This window comes from Lampetra fluviatilis, chromosome 39 (assembly GCF_964198595.1).
Source record: "Lampetra fluviatilis chromosome 39, kcLamFluv1.1, whole genome shotgun sequence".
Lineage (NCBI taxonomy): Eukaryota > Metazoa > Chordata > Hyperoartia > Petromyzontiformes > Petromyzontidae > Lampetra > Lampetra fluviatilis.
In genome coordinates, this window is record NC_136313.1 from 758479 (window position 1) to 785423 (window position 26945).

General features: G+C 59.4%; 1 protein-coding gene across 1 annotated transcript in view; it reads right to left on the minus strand.

Annotated features, from left to right (window-relative positions):
• SKIC3 (SKI3 subunit of superkiller complex) overlaps positions 1-26945 on the minus strand; it is a 43992-nt gene that overhangs the window by 3159 nt on the left and 13888 nt on the right. Inside the window, 28 exon segments of the mRNA XM_078874359.1 lie at positions 1114-1269; positions 1676-1806; positions 2074-2205; positions 2451-2544; positions 2795-2848; positions 3295-3367; positions 3630-3763; positions 3765-3897; positions 4133-4197; positions 4199-4257; positions 5627-5757; positions 6860-6937; positions 7716-7809; positions 9206-9362; positions 10281-10355; positions 11338-11406; positions 19077-19133; positions 20089-20150; positions 21027-21105; positions 21495-21672; positions 22270-22464; positions 22852-22954; positions 23393-23474; positions 23594-23771; positions 24507-24631; positions 25306-25485; positions 25944-26070; positions 26259-26362. Of these exon segments, the coding sequence (XP_078730485.1) occupies positions 1114-1269; positions 1676-1806; positions 2074-2205; positions 2451-2544; positions 2795-2848; positions 3295-3367; positions 3630-3763; positions 3765-3897; positions 4133-4197; positions 4199-4257; positions 5627-5757; positions 6860-6937; positions 7716-7809; positions 9206-9362; positions 10281-10355; positions 11338-11406; positions 19077-19133; positions 20089-20150; positions 21027-21105; positions 21495-21672; positions 22270-22464; positions 22852-22954; positions 23393-23474; positions 23594-23771; positions 24507-24631; positions 25306-25485; positions 25944-26070; positions 26259-26362 (3105 nt within the window).

The window sequence follows — 26945 nt, forward strand, 5'->3', positions numbered from 1 at the left end:
AGGGGCTGTGTTGTCAGTTAGGATCACAATATAGTTAGGCCTTGATGGAGGTTTTTTGGGGGTTATATCGCGTAAATATAAATGTGTCGTTAACCCCGCCACCACCCGACACAGCCAATTAGTAAGGTTTGTCACGTAAACAGAACGTGCCAATTTGTTACGAGCACAGCACACATCGGTGTGTGGGAGAACAAATCCACAACATTTACAATCTGAGCACGACGTTTCGCCGGTAATTACAACCGGCTTCATCAGGCGACAGCCAGATTTGTGGCTGTGTCGGGTGGTGGCGGTTCTTAACGACATTTACATTGACGCGATCTAACGCAAAAAACAACACTATTATGGATAATATTGGTCACGAAAGCCTGCGACGTGTTAAACATAGTTAGTCCTGCATTAGGGGTCATGGTCTTTTATTAGGGTCACAGTCCTGTACACACACACCCACGACGTAATATCCCGCCCTGTTTAGTCACGCAGATTAGAGGTCTCTCTTGTCGTACTTCAACGCGCTGGTCGGCGCGGAACGGATGAAGCGGGGAGCCCATCATACACCACTCACGCCCCGTCACGCGTCACACCGTCACGGGAATCCAACTCGGATGGCCGCGTCCGGAGCGCAGTGCGCCAACTCCTGTGCCACCTCTCCCCCAACTTACACAATATACTAACATCTCCCGTATCGCTTGAAACACACTGTTGGAGAAAGTGCTGTTCGCGAGCACCCGTCAAGACCAGCATGGCACACCTAGGGGGTGGGTGGCCAGTACCACGCCCGGCCACCTTTGTCTCCCTCAGCGCCGATGTTTAATGCATCAGGCATTAATATAGCGCACCGGGCACTCAATTAAGGTTGAGTCAACCTGGGGCAGGCCTCCCCCCGCCTCCCCCCGCCTCCCCCCGCCTCCCCCCGCCTCCCCCCGCCTCCCCCCGCCTCCCCCCGCCTCCCCCCGCCTCCCCCCGCCTCCCCCCGCCTCCCCCCGCCTCCCCCCGCCTCCCCCCGCCTCCCCCCGCTCCCCCCGCTCCCCCCGCCTCCCCCCGCCTCCCCCGCTCCCCCCGCTCCCCCAGCTCCCCCCGCTCCCCCAGCTCCCCCCGCTCCCCCGCTCGTACCTGCCAGGCGTAGGGGGTGGCGGCGTCCAGCGTGGCGGAGCGGAGGTCCTCCAGCGCGCCGCCCCAACTCCGGCCGCCCGAGGTGAGCGCCTCGCAGAAGCGGACGAGGGCGGCCACGAAGCTCAGCGTCGATCGCGCCCCGTCGTCGTCGCCCAGCTGAGAGGGCGACGTCGTGGTGGTGGGGGTGGCGGGGGGGAGGGGTGGCGGAAGAAGAGCATGTCCCACGAATTAAATGAATAAATAATGAGCACGCCACTCCGCCGCCACCACGGCGTTCGCTCCTCGCTCTCGGAGGGAGGGGGGGGGAGGAGGGACGATTCAGAGGCATAATTAATGTGCATGCGTGTGTTGTGTGCATGTTTTGTGTGCGTGTGTTGCAGGCATTGTGTGTGTGTTGTGTGCCCGTGTGTTGTGTGTATGTTGTGTGTGTTGTGTGCGTGTATGTTGTGTGCGTGTGTTGTGTGCGTGTGTTGTGTGCGTGTGTTGTGTGCGTGCGGATGTGTGCGTTGTGTATGCATTGTGTGTGCATGTGTTGTGTGTGTTGTGTGTGTTGTGTGCGTACAGAGTCAAGGCCCTTGAAGCAGGCTCTGAGTGCGGCCTTGTTTCGGCCCTCCCAGAGTTCGGCTGAGGCCGCCTGGCAGTGAACCCAGCCGCCGAGGTCATGCAGCCCGGCCTCCACGCCACCGCCGTTCACTACACACACGCGCACACACAGGCAAAGATGCCCCCCACCCGTATAGCCCTTAACAGACTTGGGTCAAGTACAGCACACGAGGTGGTAGGTGGCCAACACCACGCCAGGCCTGAGAGGCTTCCACACGAGGAAGTGGGGGGGGGTGCAGCAGAGGAGAAGAAACGATAGAACCTAACTCGGCAGGCGCCGACCACGTCGGGCCAACGCTGAGCCGACTGTTGCACGCGTACTGGGTTGTGTTTTTGCGTCTCGGCGTCTCAGCTCACCTCGCGTGGCGACGATGTCCAGCACGGCGTCGCTGAGGCCCGGGCGCGGCCGTGGGGCCGTCGCGTCCGCCCAGCGCCGCACCGCGTCGGCGTGGCTGGCCGCGAGGACGCAGGCCCAGCTCGCCGCGTCGTCTGCAGGTTCCGTCCGCACAGGGGCAACGACTCAGCGGCGGCTTCAACGAGCGCAGGCTTCCTCCGGCCGCCGCCGTTTGGCGAACGTGGCCGGTTAACGAATCCGTGGGAGACTCCCTCGCGGCTCCCCCTTCGTGGGGGGGGGGGGACCCCCGCCGGCAGCGTTGCGGGCAAGTTACCGCGGGGCCGCGCCTTTACCTCTACGGGTCACCGGGACTAACCGGGGAGGTGGGGGCGCCGCTCACCTGGGTAGAGGTGCACGGCCCGCTGCGAGGCCTTGAGCCCCCGCAGGCCGGAGCCCCCCGCCAGTAGATTGACAGCGTGGTAGCGGGGCGCCCGCTGCAACACACACGCACGCACGCACACACACACACGCACGCACACACACACACGCACGCGGCACCGTCATCACGCACGCACACGCAGGATGGCGTGTCATCACACACACACACGCGGGACGTCATGACGCAAGCACACGCTTGACGGCACGTCATCACGCACACACGCACGGGGGACGACACGTCATTACCGTCGAATGGTAGCAAAGGGCGGCGTGGGATCGCGAGGGGTCACGAGGTCACGTGGTTACCTTGGCGACGGAGAAGTCCAAAATGGTTGCCACCTGGGCGGCCGTGGCTCCTCCCTGCGGAGCACGGGGAGTGAGGACGTTTGGCAAACATTAGGGTATCCACGCACACGTGTACGTATGCGTGCACCTATGTGTACGTACACACGTATGCGTACGTATGCATGTACATACACGTACGTGCGTATGTACGCAATTGGCGGTGCTGTCTCTTGGTCGGAGCGCTGCGTCACGGAGCCCGGGTCCCATGAATCGTCCCTGATCACGACTCTTCCCAAACTGCTTGACCTCACCCGCCATCCCCTCTGTCTCCTCCTCCCCTTTCCAACCTCTCCTCCTCCTCTCCATCTCCCTCCTCCGCCGCTCATTCGTTCCGATTCCGGTCCCACTCCCGAGAGCACGGCCGGTGGTGGTGGTAATGGTGGGAGTGTTGGTGATCGTGGTGGTGGTAGTTGGTGGCGGTAGTGGTAGTGTTGCTGATACAGTGGTGGTGGTGACCCCACCTTGGCTTTGTTTGGGGTGAACTGGGGCACCACCCGAGCCAGGAACTCCCAGAGCGACGCGTCGCCCGGGTTCCTGCGATCCGCGCGCACACAAAGACAAACATCCCCCATATAGCCTTAACAGACTGTTGGGGCAAGTCCTGTTAGCGAGCACCTATGAAGGCCGGAACGGCACACGAGGGGGTGGGTGGCCAACACCACGAGGCCCAGCCACCTTGGAGTAAAATGAGAGGTCATCGGTGGGACGAGGGAGGCAGAAGATGCGTTGCGGAGGTAGGGACAGCAGTGGGGGCGGCAGCAGGGGTGGGGATGGCGGTGGTGGCTCGGGTGGCTACCTGTGCACGGCCTTGGAGGCCTGGCGCTGCACGGCGACGCCGTCGCCCCGCAGCGCCAGCAGGGCGACCGTGAGCAGCGACACGCGGGAGGCGCGCGCCGCCCCCCGCCCCCCGCGTGCCCCCCGCGCGACCCCCGCCGCGACCCGCCGACACCCGCGGCTTGGCGAGCTCCGAGAGGGCGGCCGCCGACAGCGTGGGGTCGCCCAGCGCCAGGCCCAGGGCGCAGAGCGCCAGCAGGCCCTCCTCGCACGGCTCCTTGGACAGGGAGCTGCGGGCGGCACGGTCCGGGCGGAGGGGACGGAGTGAAAGGGGAGGAGGAGGAGGGGAGAGAGAGAGAGTGGAGAAGTAGGCGAGAAGGGAATGTAGAAGATGGATTAACAGATTCACGCATATAGATTTAGCCAGCCAGCAAGACAGATTTGATAAATGTACAGAGACGGACGAACAGACAAGCGGACGGACAGATAAACCGACAGAGAGAGACAGACGGCTCCCGTGCTCACCAGCGGAAGAGCAGCGTCTTGGCGGCGTCGTGGCGGCCGCGCCGGAACTCCACGGCCGCGAGCGCCGGTGAGCACCAGCGAGCGGTCGGCGTCGGAAGCCGCGGCGGCCAGAGCTCGCTCGTACGCTGCACGGGCGACACACCGTCACGCGTCGCACTGTCACGCGTCGCACCGTCACGCATCGCACTGTCACGCGTCGCACTGTCACGCGTCGCACTGTCACGCGTCACACAGTCACGCGTCGCACTGTCACGCGTCGCACCGTCACGCATCGCACTGTCACGCGTCGCACTGTCACACGTCGCACTGTCACGCGTCGCACTGTCACGCGTCACACTGTCACGCGTCACACTGTCACGCGTCGCACCGTCACGCGTCACACTGTCACGCGTCGCACCGTCACGCGTCGCACTGTCACGCGTCACACTGTCACGCGTCACACAGTCACGCGTCACACTGTCACGCATCACACTGTCACGCGTCGCACCGTCACGCGTCACACTGTCACGCGTCGCACCGTCACGCGTCGCACTGTCACGCGTCACACTGTCACGCGTCGCACCGTCACGCGTCACACCGTCACGCGTCGCATGTCATCCCGTCACTGGCTCGGAACAACGGGGCTAGCGAGTAATGACGGCTCGCTGCAGACGCAAGTCGACCAGCAGGGCCAGGCTTGGGGTAGCACTGCTCGCCGCGCTCCTCCTCACCATGGAAACGCATCGCCTCGATCACCTCTATCGCCTCTATCACCTTCATCCCTATATTTATCACCTCTATCATCACATCTATCACCTCTATCATCACCTCTATCATCACATCTATCACCTCTATCATCACCTCTATCATCACCTGTATCACCTCTTTCATCACCTCTATCATCACCTCTATCATCACCTCTTTCATCACCTCTATCATCACCTCTTTCATCACCTCTTTCATCACCTGTATCATCACCTCTATCATCACATCTATCACCTCTATCATCACCTCTATCATCACCTGTATCACCTCTTTCATCACCTCTATCATCACCTCTATCATCACCTCTTTCATCACCTCTATCATCACCTCTATCATCACCTCTATCATCACCTCTTTCATCACCTCTATCATCACCTCTTTCATCACCTCTATCATCACCTCTTTCATCACCTCTATCATCACCTCTTTCATCACCTCTTTCATCACCTGTATCATCACCTCTATCATCACATCTATCACCTCTATCATCACCTCTATCATCACCTGTATCACCTCTTTCATCACCTCTATCATCACCTCTATCATCACCTCTTTCATCACCTCTATCATCACCTCTATCATCACCTCTATCATCACCTCTTTCATCACCTCTATCATCACCTCTATCATCACCTCTATCATCACCTCTTTCACCACCTCTATCATCACCTCTTTCATCACCTCTATCATCACCTGTATCATCACCTCTATCATCACATCTATCACCTCTATCGGCGCTATCGGCGTTACCGGCGATGCTCTCCTCCAGCTTGCCCAGCTTGAAGAGCGCCAGTGCGAGCCCCGCGGCGTCGTCGAAGTGCGCCGGCGCCGGGGACACCGCCCTGAACGTGGCGGCCGCCTCGCCGTAGCGTCCCGCGGCGCTGCGGCACGCACGCACACACACACACGCACGCACACACACACGCACGCACGCACGCACACACACACACAGAGGGACCCCACGTAGACCTTCAACGGGTTGCTCGGGCAAGCGCCGAATAAGCGAGCAAGGCGCACGCGGGGGCGGCGGCGTCGCCGGCACCACGCGCCCGGCTGCCCTCGTCTCCCCGGTTGTGATGTTTACGCACCAGGAAGTCACTTGAGGCCGAGTCGACTTATGGGAGGCCCAGGACCGGTTCGGACATAACCTGACCGATGAAGCAGTTTTATCTCCGGGACCCTTATTGCACGTATATTGACATGGTAACACAGAAGAAGAAAGGGCTTTAACCTTCCTGCTTCAACCCGAGCCATTCGTGCGTTGGCATCATCTTCGTGCTGTTCGCCTTCTGGCATTCTCTGGTCGAGCACCGGTGAGACCGGGCCACGGGAAGGAGGCCAATCAGTTCCAAGGACGATGCGTACATTTTCGAAGCATGTTTGTCTGCATGTTTCACCACGAGCATGTGTGGTTGATGTTGATTTGGTGCCTTATAATATCGCTGCCTATTTGGTGTTTGAACATCTTAACTGTATTATTGCCATAAAGAGAAAATAATTTTCTTAAATCTATAATAGGCGATGTTTCTTAGTTTTTATATTGACCGTGAGCGGGAATCGAACTCGGTTCTCGTCGGGTGCGAGGGCACAGCTCGCAAACCGCCGCGCCACCGCTCCCCCCCATCGCGCACAACATCCCACAACATTCCACAACATCCCACAACATCCCACAACATCCCACAACATCCCGCAACACCCCCCCCGGCTGCTGCTGCGCACGAGCTCATCCCGTCACTCCGTCTCCGACGGCGGGAGGGGGGGGGGCACGTCCTTTACGGGGCGGTTGCCGCCTTCCGGCCGGCGCTCCGTGAACTCTCCCGTCAGCCCACACCGCCCCCAGTCGCCGCTGCCAGCGCGGCCATCACCGGCATCCCTCCCACGACCGTCTCGCTCCCGTCTGGACGTCGTGACGTGACCATGGGCGCGAGTCCACGGGGGGAGGGGGGGGGGGAGGGGGGGGCGGGGGAGGGAGCCCCCACTCACTGCAGGGCGCGGCCGTAGTTTCTCAGAGCCCAGTTCAGCTTCTCCTGCTCACCCGATGACCTAATGACCTCCAGAGCCCTGCAGACAAAACAAAGACAAAGATCTCCCGTGTAGCCGTAACAGACCGTTGGGGTAGGTGCCAGTCTATCCATAGGACAACCGCTGTTGATCTTCCTCACAAATTGGTACTAATTTTATTGACCCCGGAGGTAAAGAAGATGGGTTAAGTCAACCCCCTCTGCCAAACGGGATGTTAACTCGAGACCTGCCGAATGCGGGCCGCCCACTCAATGGCGGAGCCATTGAGTAAGTAAGGACTTGTCCCCTTGCGTTTTATTCGACGCGTGTGCGGCGATGGCGCAGCCATCGATCGAGGGTCGAATTCGAACCATGTGTGATCGGCATCGCGCTCGCTGAAGGTGTTTGTCTTCAGGGAAGTCGTGGACTGTATACGCAACTGCGCTCAATTCTGCGAGTCACTTATCACCGCTTTGCCGTTACTTATTGCCAATTATGGACTCAAACTATTGTCCTATCATCTCATAGAGTCCCTGGCACATAATAATATGCTACACAGTGGCAGTGGGGGGTCGCAAAAGGCCGATTTATGACTAATAAACTCCAATGATTCAATCGCTGTGGTAGGGGGGTAGAGGCAGGGAGGGGTGGTAGGGGGGTAGAGGGGCGGAGTACCTGTGGTAGGGGGGTAGAGGGGCGGGGTACCTGTGGTAGGGGGGTAGAGGGGCGGGTACCTATGGTAGGGGGGTAGAGGCAGGTAGGGGGGTAGAGGCAGTTCGGGGTGGTAGGGGGGTAGAGGGGCGGGTACCTGTGGTAGGGGGGGTAGAGGGGCGGGTACCTGTGGTAGGCGTCCACCGCCTGCCTGTGCAGGTCCAGGTGCTCGCTGAGCAGCCCCAGCATGGTGAGCGCCACGGCGTCCTCCGGGTGCCTCTCTGATGGGGGGGCGGGGGGCATGGGAGGCATGGGGGGGGGTCGGGGCATGGGGGGTAGGGGGGCATGGGGGGTAGGGGGGCATGGGGGGGGTGGGGGCATGGGGGGGAGTGGGGGGGGCATGGGCGGTAGTGGGGCATTGGGGGGTGGGGGGCATGGGGGGGGTGGGGGCGTGGGGGGTGGGGGGCATGGGGGGTAGTGAGGCATTGGGGGGTGGGGGCATGGGTGGTCGGGGGCAGGGGACATGGGGGGTGGGGGGCATGGGGGGGGTGGAAGCATGGGGGGGGGAAGAGACACGGGGTTGTTCACTGTGAGAAGTCGACCCCCTTCTCCCTTGGCTGGCCACGCCGTCTGGCCTTCTACAAATGTGCAAAGTGTTGTTTTTGTCAGCTCTCGTTTGCACCTCCAAAGTTGACGCTCTCCAATCGGGGAAACGCCCAACGCGGGCATGGAACCTCGCACGACAGTGCCACTCGCGCAGTCCGACCTCGTTGAACGGAAACTCATTGTACAGAATTTCGCCAGAACGTTAACTTATAAATTAGGGAACTAATTCGAATTACTTTAGGTAATTTTTTTTTATCTAAATAAAGAAAACATTTTTGGGGGAATAGATTGAAAAATGCACGGTGTCGTTTGTCCGAGCGTGTACTTCACGCTGCTGCTACTCCGTTGGTTTGCACGCCTGTCAACCCACACGGTTTACCACGTATTCTTGCACGGGGGAAATTGAGTTTTCAGGTCCATACAGAGTACGGCGGTTTCAATACGGACAAAAAAATGGTCTATTTGTTTGTGTTTCTCCCTCAGACCTTATTAGTCATGGGGTGACCGATCAGGTCTGAGTTGGTAGGGCACTGATGAGGGGTTGACAGGGATGGGTTTGCGTGGCACTTTTCACACTGTACTGGTTTCCTGCGACTTGTTTTGAGTATTATTATGTATTAATAAAATGATTTTTTTCTTTTCAATATGTGCTTACACAAGGTTTGCTGCATGCCTAAGTATGATTTCATGAAGGTCTCGGAGCCGAAATATTGTTTTTCCGTAGGAACGTATCCCCAATTCTAAACTGGATGTCAAATGGGAAACAGGGCTCAGATAAACGGAATTCCACTTCACGTGCAACTCGTCCGTTCCGTACATCGAGCGAGGGCCGCACCGGGCCGCGTAATCGCAGGCGCCCCCCCCCTCCCCCACCGCCGCCCCGTTACAGGCGGACTGACACAGCCGTCGGGTCGCGTCGACACTCGGTGAGGCTGTCCAGGTTAAGCAGAGGGCACGAAGAGTTTCATTATTGTTGTTGTTGTTTCTGTCGTGTTCTCATCGCACTGCAAGCACGGGTCACGTGACGCCACACCCCCGCCCCCCCTGCCCCTCGCCCCCCGCCCCCCGTACCGATGTACTTGCAGGCAGCCAGGTGCGCGCTGGGCACCGCTCCCATGCGCTCCACGCTGTACGGCACGGCGGGGGCGGTGGCGGTGCCGCCGCGGCCGGGCTGCTGCTGGTGCAGCGTGGTGCACACCCAGTGCACGTAGCCCAGCGCTCCCTCCACCTGGCGCCACCGCACAGACAAAGGTCGCCCGCGCAGCCTTCAACAAGACTGTCGGGCAAGCGGATGGCGCCTGTGAAGGCCGGCAGGGTACACGAGGGGGCGGTCAGCGCCACGCACGCCCGGCCGCCTTTGTCTCCCCAGTGCTAATATTTACACGTGCCGCATCAGGTACTAGCTTAAAGCTGAGTCCGCCTAGGGGAGGCCCAGGCCCGGTTCAGATAATCATCACTGGTGTTGGTGGCTGTGAGCAGACATCGAACTCGGGCCGCCTGCTTTGATGCAGCGATACCTCGACTCTCGTCCACTTGACTTTCGCCGCTTCGCTCTTTCGGTCGTTCTCAACTATCACCACATTTCAAACCCCGTCCACGCGGCTCTCCTCTTTCGTCTGATGTCATCCCAAACCTTCCACGGCGTTGGCGCCACGCGCCGTCTTTTTCGTTCAGTCTTTGAAAAGAAGTCGTTCAGTGAGCATCTCTTATATTTGTGTTTAGTCATATAATATTAATACTGTTCTTATTTCTGTGATTATACTGTAAACAATTAATAGTTATGTTTGTTATAACAGTATAATACTACAGTGTTCATAGTTCTTAGTACAGTATTCATACTGTGCTAATTTTTGTGATTACTGTAAAATACTTATTTTTGTGCTTTAATATATTCATAATGGGTCCTAAGTGTGTTGATAGTAAAGCTAAAAGAACCCATAAGGTTCTCAATTTTCAAGAAAAACTTGACATAATCAAACAATGAGCAAGGCTAAATAACGGCTCTGCTTTAGACATTCGTCCACGCTCTGGTCCCTAACCAGACGAAGGTGCGAGGTGTTCCTGTACACGGGGTTCTGTGTGTGCGTGCCGTGCTGCGCTACGGGGGTTCTGTGTGTGCATGTGCGCGCCGTGCTGCGCTACGCACGTGCATGCCCAGCTCCGTCGTGTGCCTGAAGAGGTCCATGGCCTCGTCGCTCCCGATCGTCTCGGCGATGAGGGCCTGCCGGGGAAGACGGCGGCGGTTTGTAGGGAGTGGCGCGAGTGGCGTCACGGCTTCTCCATCACGACCGGGGGCCCGCGCTCGCGACGCACGCCGCCGAATCACGGCGCTCGCGACGCACGCGCCGATTTGCCATGATTCACGCAAACCGTGCGCTGCTGGGCCCTCCGCCCGCACCAAACCGCTGACCTCGCGTGGTGAAGTACGGTCAAACAACCCCCACGATCGACGCGGCGTGGGGGTGGTCGTGAGATGGCAGTGGAAGGACAAAAACAAGGAGAGTCGACGGGGAGATCCTGCCGCTCGCGGGAGCCACGTCGCGGCATCGCTGCCCATCCCCCGTCAACAGCCCCGCAGAGCCAGTGGCGGAAATTCCACGTTCACGTGACGGCGGGCAAGTCTAGCTCAAGGACAACCGCTGTTGAATTCCCCACAAAGTGGTGCTATTTTTATCGACTCCGGAGATCGAGCTGATGGGACGAGCCAACCCCCAAGCAGGATTTGACCTCTCTGACCTTTGGATTGCGAGCCGCTTGCCCTCCCGCTGAGCCAGCAGTGCGCGGTGGGACTGACAAGAGCGCCGTGAATTGTTATCGCGATTCTTGTTATCATCATTGCCAGGCGTCAGCAACCAAATGAACAAAAGCCATTTCTTTATAATTCTGTGATAAACTCAGTATTTCAAGAGCCACAATGCCATGTGAATACGAGACGGCTTCGGAGCCGCAGGCTGCCGCCGACCCCCCGACCATGACGCACTACTGACCGCGCCCAAAGACGCCCCGCAGTGGTGCGCGGTGCAAGCTTCGAGAGGAGGACTGCTCAGCACGGAAAACCAAACTCGGACCACGATTGGCTGCAACACCCTGCACGTTAAAATGTTGTTGTTGTTGTTGTTTAGGTTGCAGCAGGGGCGGCGGAGGGGGCGGCGACGTTGGCACGGCTCATTACCCCCCACACCCCCCCCCCGCGCTCCGCTCACCTGGCCGATCCAGGACGCGACGTAGGACGGCTCCAGAGACTGCGCCACCTTGAACGCCTCGTGGGCCAGCTGGGGGGGGGGACACAGCAACGGGGAAACTCACACACAAGTAGAGTGAGATGAGAAGGAGAGGTAGGAGAGTGCGTGGAGGGGAGTAGAGTGAGATGAGAGGGAGAGGTAGGAGAGTGCGTGGAGGGGAGTAGAGTGAGATGAAAGGGAGAGGTAGGAGAGTGCGTGGAGGGGAGTAGAGTGAGATGAGAGGGAGAACTAGGAGAGTGTGTGGAGGGGAGTAAAGTGAGATGAGAGGGAGAGGTAGGAGAGTGCGTGGAGGGGAGTAGAGTGAAATGAGAGGGGAGAGGTAGGAGAGTGCGTGGAGGGGAGTAGAGTGAGATGAAAGGGGAGAGGTAGGAGAGTGCGTGGAGGGGAGTGGAGTGAGATGAGAGGGGAGAGGTAGGAGAGTGCGTGGAGGGGAGTAGAGTGAGATGAGAGGGAGAGGTAGGAGAGTGCGTGGAGGGGAGTAGAGTGAGATGAAAGGGGAGAGGTAGGAGAGTGCGTGGAGGGGAGTGGAGTGAGATGAGAGGGGGAGGTAGGAGAGTGCGTGGAGGGGAGTAGAGTGAGATGAGAGGGGGAGGTAGGAGAGTGCGTGGAGGGGAGTAGAGTGAGATGAGAGGGGAGAGGTAGGAGAGTGCGTGGAGGGGAGTAGAGTGAGATGAAAGGGGAGAGGTAGGAGAGTGCGTGGAGGGGAGTGGAGTGAGATGAGAGGGAGAGGTAGGAGAGTGCGTGGAGGGGAGTAGAGTAAGATGAGAGGGGAGAGGTAGGAGAGTGCGTGGAGGGGAGTGGAGTGAGATGAGAGGGAGAGGTAGGAGAGTGCGTGGAGGGGAGTAGAGTGAGATGAGAGGGAGAGGTAGGAGAGTGCGTGGAGGGGAGTAGAGTGAGATGAGAGGGGAGAGGTAGGAGAGTGCGTGGAGGGGAGTGGAGTGAGATGAGAGGGGAGAAGAAGGAGAGTGCGTGGAGGGGAGTAGAGTGAGATGAGAGGGAGAGGTAGGAGAGTACGTGGAGGGGAGTGGAGTGAGATGAGAGGGAGAGGTAGGAGAGTGCGTGGAGGGGAGTAGAGTGAGATGAGAGGGAGAGGTAGGAGAGTGCGTGGAGGGGAGTGGAGTGAGATGAGAGGGAGAGGTAGGAGAGTGCGTGGAGGGGAGTGGAGTGAGATGAGAGGGAGAGGTAGGAGAGTGCGTGGAGGGGAGTAGAGTGAGATGAGAGGGAGAGGTAGGAGAGTGCGTGGAGGGGAGTAGAGTGAGATGAGAGGGGAGAGGTAGGAGAGTGCGTGGAGGGGAGTGGAGTGAGATGAGAGGGGAGAGGTAGGAGAGTGCGTGGAGGGGAGTGGAGTGAGATGAGAGGGAGAGGTAGGAGAGTGCGTGGAGGGGAGTAGAGTGAGATGAGAGGGGAGAGGTAGGAGAGTGTGTGGAGGGGAGAAAAGTGAGAAGAGAGGGAGAGGTAGGAGAGTGCGTAGAGGGGAGTAGAGTGAAATCAGAGGGGAGAGGTAGGAGAGTGCGTGGAGGGGAGTAGAGTGAGATGAAAGGGGAGAGGTAGGAGAGTGCGTGGAGGGGAGTAGAGTGAGATGAAAGGGGAGAGGTAGGAGAGTGCGTGGAGGGGAGTGGAGTGAGATGAGAGGGAGAGGTAGGAGAGTGCGTGGAGGGGAGTAGAGTGAGATGAGAGGGGAGAGGTAGGAGAGTGCGTGGAGGGGAGTGGAGTGAGATGAGAGGGAGAGGTAGGAGAGTGCGTGGAGGGGAGTAGAGTGAGATGAGAGGGAGAGGTAGGAGAGTGCGTGGAGGGGAGTAGAGTGAGATGAGAGGGGAGAGGTAGGAGAGTGCGTGGAGGGGAGTGGAGTGAGATGAGAGGGGAGAGGAAGGAGAGTGCGTGGAGGGGAGTAGAGTGAGATGAGAGGGAGAGGTAGGAGAGTACGTGGAGGGGAGTGGAGTGAGATGAGAGGGAGAGGTAGGAGAGTGCGTGGAGGGGAGTAGAGTGAGATGAGAGGGAGAGGTAGGAGAGTGCGTGGAGGGGAGTGGAGTGAGATGAGAGGGAGAGGTAGGAGAGTGCGTGGAGGGGAGTGGAGTGAGATGAGAGGGAGAGGTAGGAGAGTGCGTGGAGGGGAGTAGAGTGAGATGAGAGGGAGAGGTAGGAGAGTGCGTGGAGGGGAGTAGAGTGAGATGAGAGGGGAGAGGTAGGAGAGTGCGTGGAGGGGAGTGGAGTGAGATGAGAGGGGAGAGGTAGGAGAGTGCGTGGAGGGGAGTGGAGTGAGATGAGAGGGAGAGGTAGGAGAGTGCGTGGAGGGGAGTAGAGTGAGATGAGAGGGGAGAGGTAGGAGAGTGTGTGGAGGGGAGAAAAGTGAGAAGAGAGGGAGAGGTAGGAGAGTGCGTAGAGGGGAGTAGAGTGAAATCAGAGGGGAGAGGTAGGAGAGTGCGTGGAGGGGAGTAGAGTGAGATGAGAGGGAGAGGTAGGAGAGTGCGTGGAGGGGAGTAGAGTGAGATGAGAGGGGAGAGGTAGGAGAGTGCGTGGAGGGGAGTGGAGTGAGATGAGAGGGGAGAGGTAGGAGAGTGCGTGGAGGGGAGTGGAGTGAGATGAGAGGGAGAGGTAGGAGAGTGCGTGGAGGGGAGTAGAGTGAGATGAGAGGGGAGAGGTAGGAGAGTGTGTGGAGGGGAGAAAAGTGAGAAGAGAGGGAGAGGTAGGAGAGTGCGTAGAGGGGAGTAGAGTGAAATCAGAGGGGAGAGGTAGGAGAGTGCGTGGAGGGGAGTAGAGTGAGATGAAAGGGGAGAGGGTAGGAGAGTGCGTGGAGGGGAGTAGAGTGAAATGAGAGGGGAGAGGTAGGAGAGTGCGTGGAGGGGAGTAGAGTGAGATGAAAGGGGAGAGGTAGGAGAGTGCGTGGAGGGGAGTAGAGTGAGATGAGAGGGAGAGGTAGGAGAGTGCGTGGAGGGGAGTGGAGTGAGATGAGAGGGAGAGGTAGGAGAGTGCGTGGAGGGGAGTGGAGTGAGATGAGAGGGAGAGGTAGGAGAGTGCGTGGAGGGGAGTAGAGTGAGATGAGAGGGGAGAGGTAGGAGAGTACGTGGAGGGGAGTGGAGTGAAATGAGAGGGAGAGGTAGGAGAGTGCGTGGAGGGGAGTAGAGTGAGATGAGAGGGAGAGGTAGGAGAGTGCGTGGAGGGGAGTGGAGTGAGATGAGAAGGAGAGGTAGGAGAGTGCGTGGAGGGGAGTGGAGTGAGATGAGAGGGAGAGGTAGGAGAGTGCGTGGAGGGGAGTAGAGTGAGATGAGAGGGAGAGGTAGGAGAGTGCGTGGAGGGGAGTAGAGTGAGATGAGAGGGAGAGGTAGGAGAGTGCGTGGAGGGGAGTAGAGTGAGATGAGAGGGGAGAGGTAGGAGAGTGCGTGGAGGGGAGTGGAGTGAGATGAGAGGGGAGAGGTAGGAGAGTGCGTGGAGGGGAGTGGAGTGAGATGAGAGGGAGAGGTAGGAGAGTGCGTGGAGGGGAGTAGAGTGAGATGAGAGGGGAGAGGTAGGAGAGTGTGTGGAGGGGAGAAAAGTGAGAAGAGAGGGAGAGGTAGGAGAGTGCGTAGAGGGGAGTAGAGTGAAATCAGAGGGGAGAGGTAGGAGAGTGCGTGGAGGGGAGTAGAGTGAGATGAAAGGGGAGAGGGTAGGAGAGTGCGTGGAGGGGAGTAGAGTGAAATGAGAGGGGAGAGGTAGGAGAGTGCGTGGAGGGGAGTAGAGTGAGATGAAAGGGGAGAGGTAGGAGAGTGCGTGGAGGGGAGTAGAGTGAGATGAGAGGGAGAGGTAGGAGAGTGCGTGGAGGGGAGTGGAGTGAGATGAGAGGGAGAGGTAGGAGAGTGCGTGGAGGGGAGTGGAGTGAGATGAGAGGGAGAGGTAGGAGAGTGCGTGGAGGGGAGTAGAGTGAGATGAGAGGGGAGAGGTAGGAGAGTACGTGGAGGGGAGTGGAGTGAAATGAGAGGGAGAGGTAGGAGAGTGCGTGGAGGGGAGTAGAGTGAGATGAGAGGGAGAGGTAGGAGAGTGCGTGGAGGGGAGTGGAGTGAGATGAGAGGGAGAGGTAGGAGAGTGCGTGGAGGGGAGTGGAGTGAGATGAGAGGGAGAGGTAGGAGAGTGCGTGGAGGGGAGTAGAGTGAGATGAGAGGGAGAGGTAGGAGAGTGCGTGGAGGGGAGTAGAGTGAGATGAGAGGGAGAGGTAGGAGAGTGCGTGGAGGGGAGTAGAGTGAGATGAGAGGGGAGAGGTAGGAGAGTGCGTGGAGGGGAGTGGAGTGAGATGAGAGGGGAGAGGTAGGAGAGTGCGTGGAGGGGAGTGGAGTGAGATGAGAGGGAGAGGTAGGAGAGTGCGTGGAGGGGAGTAGAGTGAGATGAGAGGGGAGAGGTAGGAGAGTGTGTGGAGGGGAGAAAAGTGAGAAGAGAGGGAGAGGTAGGAGAGTGCGTAGAGGGGAGTAGAGTGAAATCAGAGGGGAGAGGTAGGAGAGTGCGTGGAGGGGAGTAGAGTGAGATGAAAGGGGAGAGGGTAGGAGAGTGCGTGGAGGGGAGTAGAGTGAAATGAGAGGGGAGAGGTAGGAGAGTGCGTGGAGGGGAGTAGAGTGAGATGAAAGGGGAGAGGTAGGAGAGTGCGTGGAGGGGAGTAGAGTGAGATGAGAGGGAGAGGTAGGAGAGTGCGTGGAGGGGAGTGGAGTGAGATGAGAGGGAGAGGTAGGAGAGTGCGTGGAGGGGAGTGGAGTGAGATGAGAGGGAGAGGTAGGAGAGTGCGTGGAGGGGAGTAGAGTGAGATGAGAGGGGAGAGGTAGGAGAGTACGTGGAGGGGAGTGGAGTGAAATGAGAGGGAGAGGTAGGAGAGTGCGTGGAGGGGAGTAGAGTGAGATGAGAGGGAGAGGTAGGAGAGTGCGTGGAGGGGAGTGGAGTGAGATGAGAGGGAGAGGTAGGAGAGTGCGTGGAGGGGAGTGGAGTGAGATGAGAGGGAGAGGTAGGAGAGTGCGTGGAGGGGAGTAGAGTGAGATGAGAGGGAGAGGTAGGAGAGTGCGTGGAGGGGAGTAGAGTGAGATGAGAGGGAGAGGTAGGAGAGTGCGTGGAGGGGAGTAGAGTGAGATGAGAGGGGAGAGGTAGGAGAGTGCGTGGAGGGGAGTGGAGTGAGATGAGAGGGGAGAGGTAGGAGAGTGCGTGGAGGGGAGTGGAGTGAGATGAGAGGGAGAGGTAGGAGAGTGCGTGGAGGGGAGTAGAGTGAGATGAGAGGGGAGAGGTAGGAGAGTGTGTGGAGGGGAGAAAAGTGAGAAGAGAGGGAGAGGTAGGAGAGTGCGTAGAGGGGAGTAGAGTGAAATCAGAGGGGAGAGGTAGGAGAGTGCGTGGAGGGGAGTAGAGTGAGATGAAAGGGGAGAGGGTAGGAGAGTGCGTGGAGGGGAGTAGAGTGAAATGAGAGGGGAGAGGTAGGAGAGTGCGTGGAGGGGAGTAGAGTGAGATGAAAGGGGAGAGGTAGGAGAGTGCGTGGAGGGGAGTAGAGTGAGATGAGAGGGAGAGGTAGGAGAGTGCGTGGAGGGGAGTGGAGTGAGATGAGAGGGAGAGGTAGGAGAGTGCGTGGAGGGGAGTGGAGTGAGATGAGAGGGAGAGGTAGGAGAGTGCGTGGAGGGGAGTAGAGTGAGATGAGAGGGGAGAGGTAGGAGAGTACGTGGAGGGGAGTGGAGTGAAATGAGAGGGAGAGGTAGGAGAGTGCGTGGAGGGGAGTAGAGTGAGACGAGAGGGAGAGGTAGGAGAGTGCGTGGAGGGGAGTGGAGTGAGATGAGAGGGAGAGGTAGGAGAGTGCGTGGAGGGGAGTGGAGTGAGATGAGAGGGAGAGGTAGGAGAGTGCGTGGAGGGGAGTAGAGTGAGATGAGAGGGAGAGGTAGGAGAGTGCGTGGAGGGGAGTAGAGTGAGATGAGAGGGAGAGGTAGGAGAGTGCGTGGAGGGGAGTAGAGTGAGATGAGAGGGGAGAGGTAGGAGAGTGCGTGGAGGGGAGTGGAGTGAGATGAGAGGGGAGAGGTAGGAGAGTGCGTGGAGGGGAGTGGAGTGAGATGAGAGGGAGAGGTAGGAGAGTGCGTGGAGGGGAGTAGAGTGAGATGAGAGGGGAGAGGTAGGAGAGTGTGTGGAGGGGAGAAAAGTGAGAAGAGAGGGAGAGGTAGGAGAGTGCGTAGAGGGGAGTAGAGTGAAATCAGAGGGGAGAGGTAGGAGAGTGCGTGGAGGGGAGTAGAGTGAGATGAAAGGGGAGAGGGTAGGAGAGTGCGTGGAGGGGAGTAGAGTGAAATGAGAGGGGAGAGGTAGGAGAGTGCGTGGAGGGGAGTAGAGTGAGATGAAAGGGGAGAGGTAGGAGAGTGCGTGGAGGGGAGTAGAGTGAGATGAGAGGGAGAGGTAGGAGAGTGCGTGGAGGGGAGTGGAGTGAGATGAGAGGGAGAGGTAGGAGAGTGCGTGGAGGGGAGTGGAGTGAGATGAGAGGGAGAGGTAGGAGAGTGCGTGGAGGGGAGTAGAGTGAGATGAGAGGGGAGAGGTAGGAGAGTACGTGGAGGGGAGTGGAGTGAGATGAGAGGGAGAGGTAGGAGAGTGCGTGGAGGGGAGTAGAGTGAGATGAGAGGGAGAGGTAGGAGAGTGCGTGGAGGGGAGTGGAGTGAGATGAGAGGGAGAGGTAGGAGAGTGCGTGGAGGGGAGTGGAGTGAGATGAGAGGGAGAGGTAGGAGAGTGCGTGGAGGGGAGTGGAGTGAGATGAGAGGGAGAGGTAGGAGAGTGCGTGGAGGGGAGTGGAGTGAGATGAGAGGGAGAGGTAGGAGAGTGCGTGGAGGGGAGTAGAGTGAGATGAGAGGGAGAGGTAGGAGAGTGCGTGGAGGGGAGTAGAGTGAGATGAGAGGGAGAGGTAGGAGAGTGTGTGGAGGGGAGAAAAGTGAGATGAGAGGGAGAGGTAGGAGAGTGCGTAGAGGGGAGTAGAGTGAAATCAGAGGGGAGAGGTAGGAGAGTGCGTGGAGGGGAGTAGAGTGAGATGAAAGGGGAGAGGTAGGAGAGTGCGTGGAGGGGAGTAGAGTGAGATGAGAGGGAGAGGTAGGAGAGTGCGTGGAGGGGAGTAGAGTGAGATGAGAGGGGAGAGGTAGGAGAGTGCGTGGAGGGGGGTAGAGTGAGATGAGAGGGGAGAGGTAGGAGAGTGCGTGGAGGGGAGTAGAGTGAGATGAGAGGGGAGAGGTAGGAGAGTGCGTGGAGGGGAGTAGAGTGAGATGAGAGGGAGAGGTAGGAGAGTGCGTGGAGGGGAGTAGAGTGAGATGAGAGGGGAGAGGTAGGAGAGTGCGTGGAGGGGAGTAGAGTGAGATGAGAGGGGAGAGGCAGGAGAGTGCGTGGAGGGGAGTAGAGTGAGATGAGAGGGGAGAGGCAGGAGAGTGCGTGGAGGGGAGTAGAGTGAGATGAGAGGGGAGAGGCAGGAGAGTGCGTGGAGGGGAGTAGAGTGAGATGAGAGGGGAGAGGCAGGAGAGTGCGTGGAGGGGAGTAGAGTGAGATGAGAGGGGAGAGGCAGGAGAGTGCGTGGAGGGGAGTAGAGTGAGATGAGAGGGGAGAGGCAGGAGAGTGCGTGGAGGGGAGTAGAGTGAGATGAGAGGGGAGAGGCAGGAGAGTGCGTGGAGGGGAGTAGAGTGAGATGAGAGGGGAGAGGCAGGAGAGTGCGTGGAGGGGAGTAGTAGTGAGCGTGGCCTCGCCGTGAACCGTACCTCCATGCTGCCTTTGCCCAGGTACAGGGCACCCAGGTGAGTCCACGCCACCACGTTCTACAAAGACAAAGATGAAACCCCCCCCACCCCGTGTAGCCTTTAACAGACTGTTGGGTAAGTGCTGTTAGCGAGCACCTATCAAGGCCGGCACTGACCAAGAGGGAGTGGGTGGCCAGCACCACGTCAGGCCGCATTTGTCTCCCCAGCGCTGATGTTTTACACGTCGCACCATTTAAGGCCGAATCAACATAGGGGGAGCCCAGGATTGGTTCAAATATTCGCCACTAGTTGTTGGTGGCGAGCAGGAATCGACCTTGGGTCGCCGGGTTCATAGCGCAGCGTGCTAACCGCTGCGCCACCGCTCCTCACATATACACGTGCGTGCGCGGTAAAAAGTCAGGGTTCAAAGGGCAAGCGGTGGCGACGACCCGCGTCGATGTCGGCGCTCACTCGTGCCGAGGAACCCGTGGCCCTCCAGGGAAATCCAACCGAGGAGGTTATCGTCTAAAAACACGAGCACGGCCATTTGCTTTTCTGGAAGTCCGGTCGACTGTGAGCTCAAGGAAACCCCGGGCTTGGCAAGGGCCGTGCAGAACGAGACACAGGGGCACACAGAGGCTCAGGGTCTTGTGACGGAGGGCTGACAAAAACTATTGTCGGCTTGAGCCAAGGAAGCAGAGTGATTGCAACGTGTCACGATGGCTATGATGGTTTTGATGGTTTGATGGTTATGATGGTTATGATGGTTATGATGGTTATGATGGTTATGATGGGTTTGAAGGTTATGAGGGATATGGATTTGATGGTTGTGGTTTTGATGGTTCCGATAGGTTTGAAGGTTATGAAGGTTATAATGGTTTTGAAGGTTATAATGGTTTTGATGGTTATAATGGTTTTGCAGGTTATAATGGTTTTGATGGTTATGATGGCCTTGGTGAAGGATATCAGTGGTCAGCTCCGGCTCAGGTTAAGGGCGAGCCGGGACTGGGAACGTGAGGGCCGAGCGACGTACGTTCTGCTCGGCCTGGATGGACTTGATGAAGGCGTGCTGGGCCAGGGCCTCGTTCCTCACACCTGCGGGCGACGTTCACAAAGGCCGATCTGAGCACGTTCGCGCCATCGCCACCGGCTGGCCGGCTGGCCCCGCCGTCGGAGCCGGGTGCCGCCGGCTGGCCCGGCGGGTTGAGCCGCCGGCGATTAACCCCCTCGCTCGACTCGACCGACGATCGTTTTAGCCCATCGGTCGTCACCTTGCTCTCGGGCGCCCAAATCACAACAACTAAAACCGTCCCCCGCTCGAGTAATAAAAACCCGCCAGGGAGCAACGCTCGATCCGGCACGCCGAGCGGCTTCAGCACGGAACGATCTCCCAGCCTCACTGAACAACGCTGTCGAACCTCGAGGTGTCTCATTAAAACTCACTCTGGCAACACTTCAACTGACGGAATGCACCAATTAATTACGTGTGTTCTCACCTCTACGTTTTAACTGGGCGCGATGTTAGTTGCATAAGCGCAAACCGTGTAAGTAATAGATTTAAAATGTGTCATCACGTGACATGTATGTGTGTGTTAGTTTACGTGTGTGTTAGTTTATGTGCGTGTTGGTTTTTGTGTGTGCATCTGCCAGTCATAGTCAGTTAACCCATAACACCTGAATCTGTCCCGTGACCTCTTGTCAGCGAGCCTTCGGCACAAGCGCTGTGGTGACATCAACACCACATGGTGCCGAATGGTGGCTGTTTAGATTGAAAAGTAATTTCTTTCGATCTGCTTTTCGTGTTTAGTTTGTTGCGCATGCGCGTACATGCGTCATTGCATGTTTGCCGCGTGCCACTTGACACCCCGGTCAGGTAGCAAACGAGACGTTCCGTCCTTAAAGGGATGTTTCAGTTGACGGAGCTTTCATCCGAAAAATAAAAACCGGTGCCCCCCCCCACCCTGCACGGACCTTCGCTGGCCGCCACCACGCCGAGCGCGCTCCAGTGCCGGTGATTGGAGCTGTCCAGCATCACCGCCTTCTTCAGGCTCTGCGGGGGGGGGGGGGGAGCACGGACACACGGACACGCCGAGCCTCGAACCGGCCCGCTGGCGGGGCGAGTGCTGTCAGCGAGCGCCTACTAAGGGTGCAGTGGCGCTGGAGCGGGGAGGAGTAAAGGGAGATGACGCGGGAGAGGTAGGGGAGGTATGGAGGGGAATAGAGTGAGGTGAGAGGGGGCAGGTAGAAGAGTGCGTGGAGGGGAGTAGAGTGAGATGAGAAGTTGGCTGACACAAGCACATGGAGGGCCTAGAGGCGGGCGGTGAGGAGTCGAATGCATCAGGGGTCGGAATGGGAGCAGGTGGGGGGTCACATCGCAAGGACGCAACGGCGGCCCCTCCAGGCAAGAGCGGCGCCGCATTCACCACAGCGGGCGGGCACCTGCAAGGCCTTGTCGAGCACTTCCATGGCTGCACCGGCGGTCTCCTGGGCGAGCTCTGTGCTGGGGCTCCGCGCCGCCTCCTGGCGGAGGTGCTGGGCCTGGCGGTAGTAGTTGACGCCCAGGTCGTGCCAAGGGCCCGAGCAGCCGGGAAGCAGGCGCAGGGCGCGGCCGTAGCACCTGGACGGGGGCGGGGGGGCGACAAGAGTCAAAGTTCAAGGTGATGAAACGGTAAGGTGGACGACAGCAGGCTGGGGCGCTTTTAGAAAACTGAACTTAGTCCTGAAAAAACACTCATCACGTTTGTCAATAATGCTGTTGCGGCCCTTCTGCAGACCACGCTGTTCTGCACAGCACGCTATTGCCCGAAACGATAGATTTCCTTTAAGACCGCAGATGCGTTAGTGACAAACGCGTTGAGACTTTCCGATTCTCAATCAGATCTCAGAAGCTCAGCGGGGGACCTGGTGATGCTGCTGCTGCTGCTGCGGAGAGTTCTGCCGTGAGCTGCGTGCGGATGCCAGGCTCACACGGGCGCTCACACGGGTGCTGACACGCACGCTCACACACACGCTCATACGGGCACTCACACCCGTGCTCACACGCACGCTCACACGCACGCTCACACGCACACTCACACGGGCGCTCACACCCGTGCTCACACGGGTGCTCACACTCACACGCGCGCTCACACGGCTCGCGTGCTGGCACCGGGGTGGCACAGCCCACGGTGCGGCACAGAGCAGGAGGAGCGGGGCTCACGCGGCGGTGCGGTACCTGGCTCCCAGCTCCAGCGCCGCCCGCTTGCCGACGGTGGCGGTCGTGCCGGCCGGGAGGCCCCCGTCGCCGGGGCCCAGGAGGATCGCGGGGACTCCCAGGGACACGCTCGAGGGGTGCAGGTGGTGCAGCGCCGTGCACGCGTCTCCCACGAGCTTCCACAGGCACGAGAAGTCGGGGCGCAGCACCACGGCGCTGCACGCGAGCGGAGAGGGTGGGGGGGTGGTGGGAGATGGGAGAGGGGGAAGGGGGGGGGGAGTGTTTGGGCGGGGGACAAAGAGGGTGGTGATGATGCGTCAGGTGACGATGCGTGATGATGATGATGCATGTGATGACTCCGATGTTGCTGCTGATGTATGAACACTCATTGATGGAGTTGGATAAACATCCCAACTTAGGGCCAAAGAGCTTGGGCCATTGTTCTACGCCAGTTCTGGCGGCCTTCCCACGCCTCGAGTCGACAACTGCGTGCGTTATAGAGTCTCGAGATGGACTGCGCGATCGTAATGAGGCTGAAGACATTGTGAACGACGATGGCGATGATGGCGGTGCCGGTGGTGGTTGGGGTGGGGGGGGGGTCACCTGGCGAGGGCGGCGAGGGCCTCCTGAGCGTGCGACACCGCGCGGCCGTCCAGGTGATCGGCGAGCGAGGCGCGTGCCAACGCCACGTGGCTCTCGGCCAGACCTGGCCGCGGCAGGGTCGCCAATTATGTATTACCCGGCACATTCGTCACGAGAGCAAATCGTCACGAGAACTTGGGTTAACAGGCTCGCAGCGCGGCGCGTTTAGACCACCGTTCAACCGGTGCCCACAATACACAAGCAAAGGCAAATATTCCCCATATAGCCTTTAACAGACCGCTGGGGCAAGTGCTGTTAGCAAGCACCTATGAAGGCGGCACAGCACACGAGGGAAGGTGGGTGGCCAGCACCACGCCCGGCCGCCTTTGTCTTCCGAATGACAATGTTTACACACCGCACCAGGGACCCATTTGAGGCTGACACGACTTAGAGGAGGCCGTGAGCAGATTCGAACTCGGGTCTCCGGTTTCGTACCGTGGCATGCTGACAGTTGCACTCTCGCCCCCCACACGCTCGAACACACACACGCACACACACACACCCTTCAGGGCCGGCACGTGCGTGGGGTCGTCGCACAGTAGCTGCTGGTAGAGCCGGGCGGCCTCGGCGTGCGAGCCCAGGGACTGCACGCAACGGTCACATGACACCACAACGCATCACAATGCATTATGGCCACAACGTGTCACAACGAGCACCTCGAGTTCCCCGGCTACGCACGGCACGCCCGACCCCGCGCTCCCACCTGTCTGATGGCGGCCGTCTGGTAGCGGCTGTAGGTGGACTGCGGGCCCGGCGCCAGCTCGGCGGAGCGTGCGAAGGCCTTGCCGGCGGCGGTGTAGGCGCCGCGTGCCAGGTAGGCCTCGCCCAGACACTCCCAGCTGACGGCGTCGCGCGGCTCCGCCCGCAGCGCCGACTGCAGGCTGCGCGGGAGAGCACGGCGCGACGTAGTGCGGCGCAACGCCACGTAGGACAGTCAGGGCACGTCAGGGTACGTTGTGGCGGAGAAGCATGCTGCGTGGCGCTGCACAGTGCCACGCGTCACGGCACCGTGACAGACGGCGTAGCGCGACGCGGCGATGGTACGGCACGCACATCACATGCACGCTCCCGTGAACCGCCACAACCGTGACGGGCATCGGGGCGTCACGAAGCGGTGAGGGAGGCCTCGGCAGCAAGTGGCAGCCAGAGAGCCAGACGAGTCTCATTTCTCCACTCCGTGACATTGACAATCGACACCCCGTTGTTACCTTTGAACTGCCTGTTGTGCCACTGCTACGGACGCTCGTAGTTCTGTGACCCGCTGAAGCAAATGTCACAGAACTACTTCCGAGAACCATTAAATGTGACCTCTTATTCGCATGCAGCAAACTAATCATTAGTGTGCACGAATAATATAAATAGCAAAATAAATAGGCAGACAATACCGTCGCCTTAAAGTATCCGTTGCTCCACAAAAATACTAATTAAATATTATTATTTTACACAACCCATCAGGGTCACGCACACCCATCAGGGTCACGGCCTTCTGGGAGTGCATGATTTCAGCAGTGCTGATTCAAGACGAGCAAAGCCGTGGCGGGAGCGGCGGGGGCGGGGGGTGGCGGGAGGGGGTAGGGCTGTGGGGGGGGCGGTGGTGCGGGGTGGGCGGACCGTACCAGGTGATGGCGCGGGGGTGGTCGCGCCGCCTCAGGTGGTAGAGTCCGAGCCGCAGCCAGGCCCACTGCGCCGAGCCGGCCACCGCTTGCTCCGTGACGGCCGTGAGGATCTGCAGAGCCGCGTCCTGGGAAGGGGGAAAGAGCAGCGGCGGCGAAGGAGTCAACGGCTCCGCGCTTACCCACGCACGTAAGCTCACGCAAGCTCGCACGCTCACCAGCCACCAGGCCCGGCGCGGCTCGACTACCCAGACGCGGCTGAGAATCCGGGTGCATTCTGGGCGATTTGGTCAAGCGGCGGGAGCTGCTGTGACAATGACCGATTTAATATTGCGTTAGTGGGCCGGTTTATTTTGTTCACGTGATGTTGTTGTGGTGCTGTCGTGGTTCCTCTGAAGTGGCCGATCGACGCTGCTAAATGATCATCGAGGTTTTAACTTGCATCTATTGTGAAGGCAGAAATGTTACGAACACACGCACGTGTGGGAGAGCACGCACGTCCCCCTGGCAATCCAATTCTGGGTAAGAGCCTCACGACGCCTCGCGGTCGTGGAGCGGGTGATTGGACTGTACGTCACCACGTTGATCAATGCGGGTTGTTCAGGCCAGAGAGCACAAGCATGGGAGCATAGGAGAGTATAACAATTAATGTTGTTTACGCACACACACACGAATGCTCAAACACACATATACTTAAGTGTGTACTCACTCATTCACACACACGTCTCACTCGCGCACGTACACACATGCACCCACGTACGTACACGCACACACAAACGCACGCACTCGCACACGCACGCACCTCGTCACCCAGCGTGACGCTGCAGTCCACGGCGCCGGCCCCGGCCTGCGGCTCCGCGGTGCTCAGCTCGAGCGCGCGGCGGAAGCAGCCGCGGGCGCGGCCCAGGTCCCCCGCCACGTCGCGGTAGAAGAGGCCCAGGTGCAGGAACGCGTCGCCCAGGAACGGGTCGCACCGCGCCGCCTGTCGCCACCGCAACCGCACGTCGTGACGACGACCACCCATCGTCACGACGACCGTCCAACGGCATGGAAACCACGCAATCTCCACGACGTCCGTCCAACATCGGGGACAGTCGCACACATCTCCAGGACGGCCGTCGCCACGACAAACATCCATCGTGAAGATAACCACCCATCTCCACGACAACCACCCATCTCCACGACAACCACCCATCTCCAGGACAACCCCCCATCAACACGAGGTAGGTATGTACAGTACGTTGAACTTCTTTCGCACCGTACGTGGCCAACCGTGCTCATCGGAGATGCGGGGGAAGGACAACAAACTACACACAAAAATCTGTTAAATCTAGAAAAACAACCGCAAATAAGTTAATAAACAAGTCGGGGGAAGGGGTGAGGAGCGGGGAGGAAGAGAGCAGCGGGAATGAATAGCGGGGGGGAGGAGCGGTCGGTCACCTTGAGGAAGTGGGCGCACGCCTTGCTCTTGTCTGTGCGGCCCTCCCCGCCGCCCTCCCACAGCACCAGCCCGAGCTGCAGCTGCAGCCGCCCGTTCTCCGGCTCCATTGCGAGCGCCGCCCCCGAGCTGCCCCCCCACACAAACACAAAGACGCCCCAAACCCACCGTGGAGCCTTTAACAGACTGCTGGGGCGAGTGCCGTTAGCGAGCTGCACCTACCAAGTGCCGGCCGGGCGCACGAGGGGGCGGGTGACCAACACCACGCACGACCGCCTTTGTCTCCCCAGTAGACACCGCACAGCGTGGGCTCTCACCGGCTCTCGGCGAGCGCCAGGTCGCCCTCCTCCAGGGCGAGGCGGCCGTGCAGCGCCAGCACGGCGACGGAGTCCGCGTTCGACGCCTGCAGCTCCTCGACAACCTGGAGCCGCGCACACACAAAGACAAATGTCCCCCGTCTAGGGCAAGTGCTGTAAGCGAGCACCTACGAAGGTTGGCACGGCACACGAGGGGGCAGGTGGCCAGCGCCTTTGTCTCCCCGGTAGCGGTGTTTAAACACCGCACAAGGTACTCATTTGAGGCCGAGTCGACATCGGACGGGCCCAGGACCGGTTGAGACAATCGCCGTGGCAGGAGATTAAACCCTATTCGCCGGGTCCGGAGCGCAACGCGATAACCACCGGGCCACCGCCCCCCACGAGCACACGCACACACAGGGTGCCCATCCATTAAGGTTCGACTAAACTTACGACACGAACGTTCGCGCGAGTGAGTACGTGTGTGGAGTTGGCGCTGTCGTCCTCGTCCTCGTCACGCGGGGGTGGAGGGGGGGGGTGGGAAAGCGCCGCCGCTGTGTTTCACAGCTACAGACAGTCTCCCAGCAGGGGGCAACGCCGCCGCGTGTGGTCTCGCCTGCGGGACGCCCGCCAGTCACCCACCTGCGGGACGAGGGTGCCTCACACCGCCTGACCGCTAGCCTCCGCACCTCCGATGAGCACGGCTGG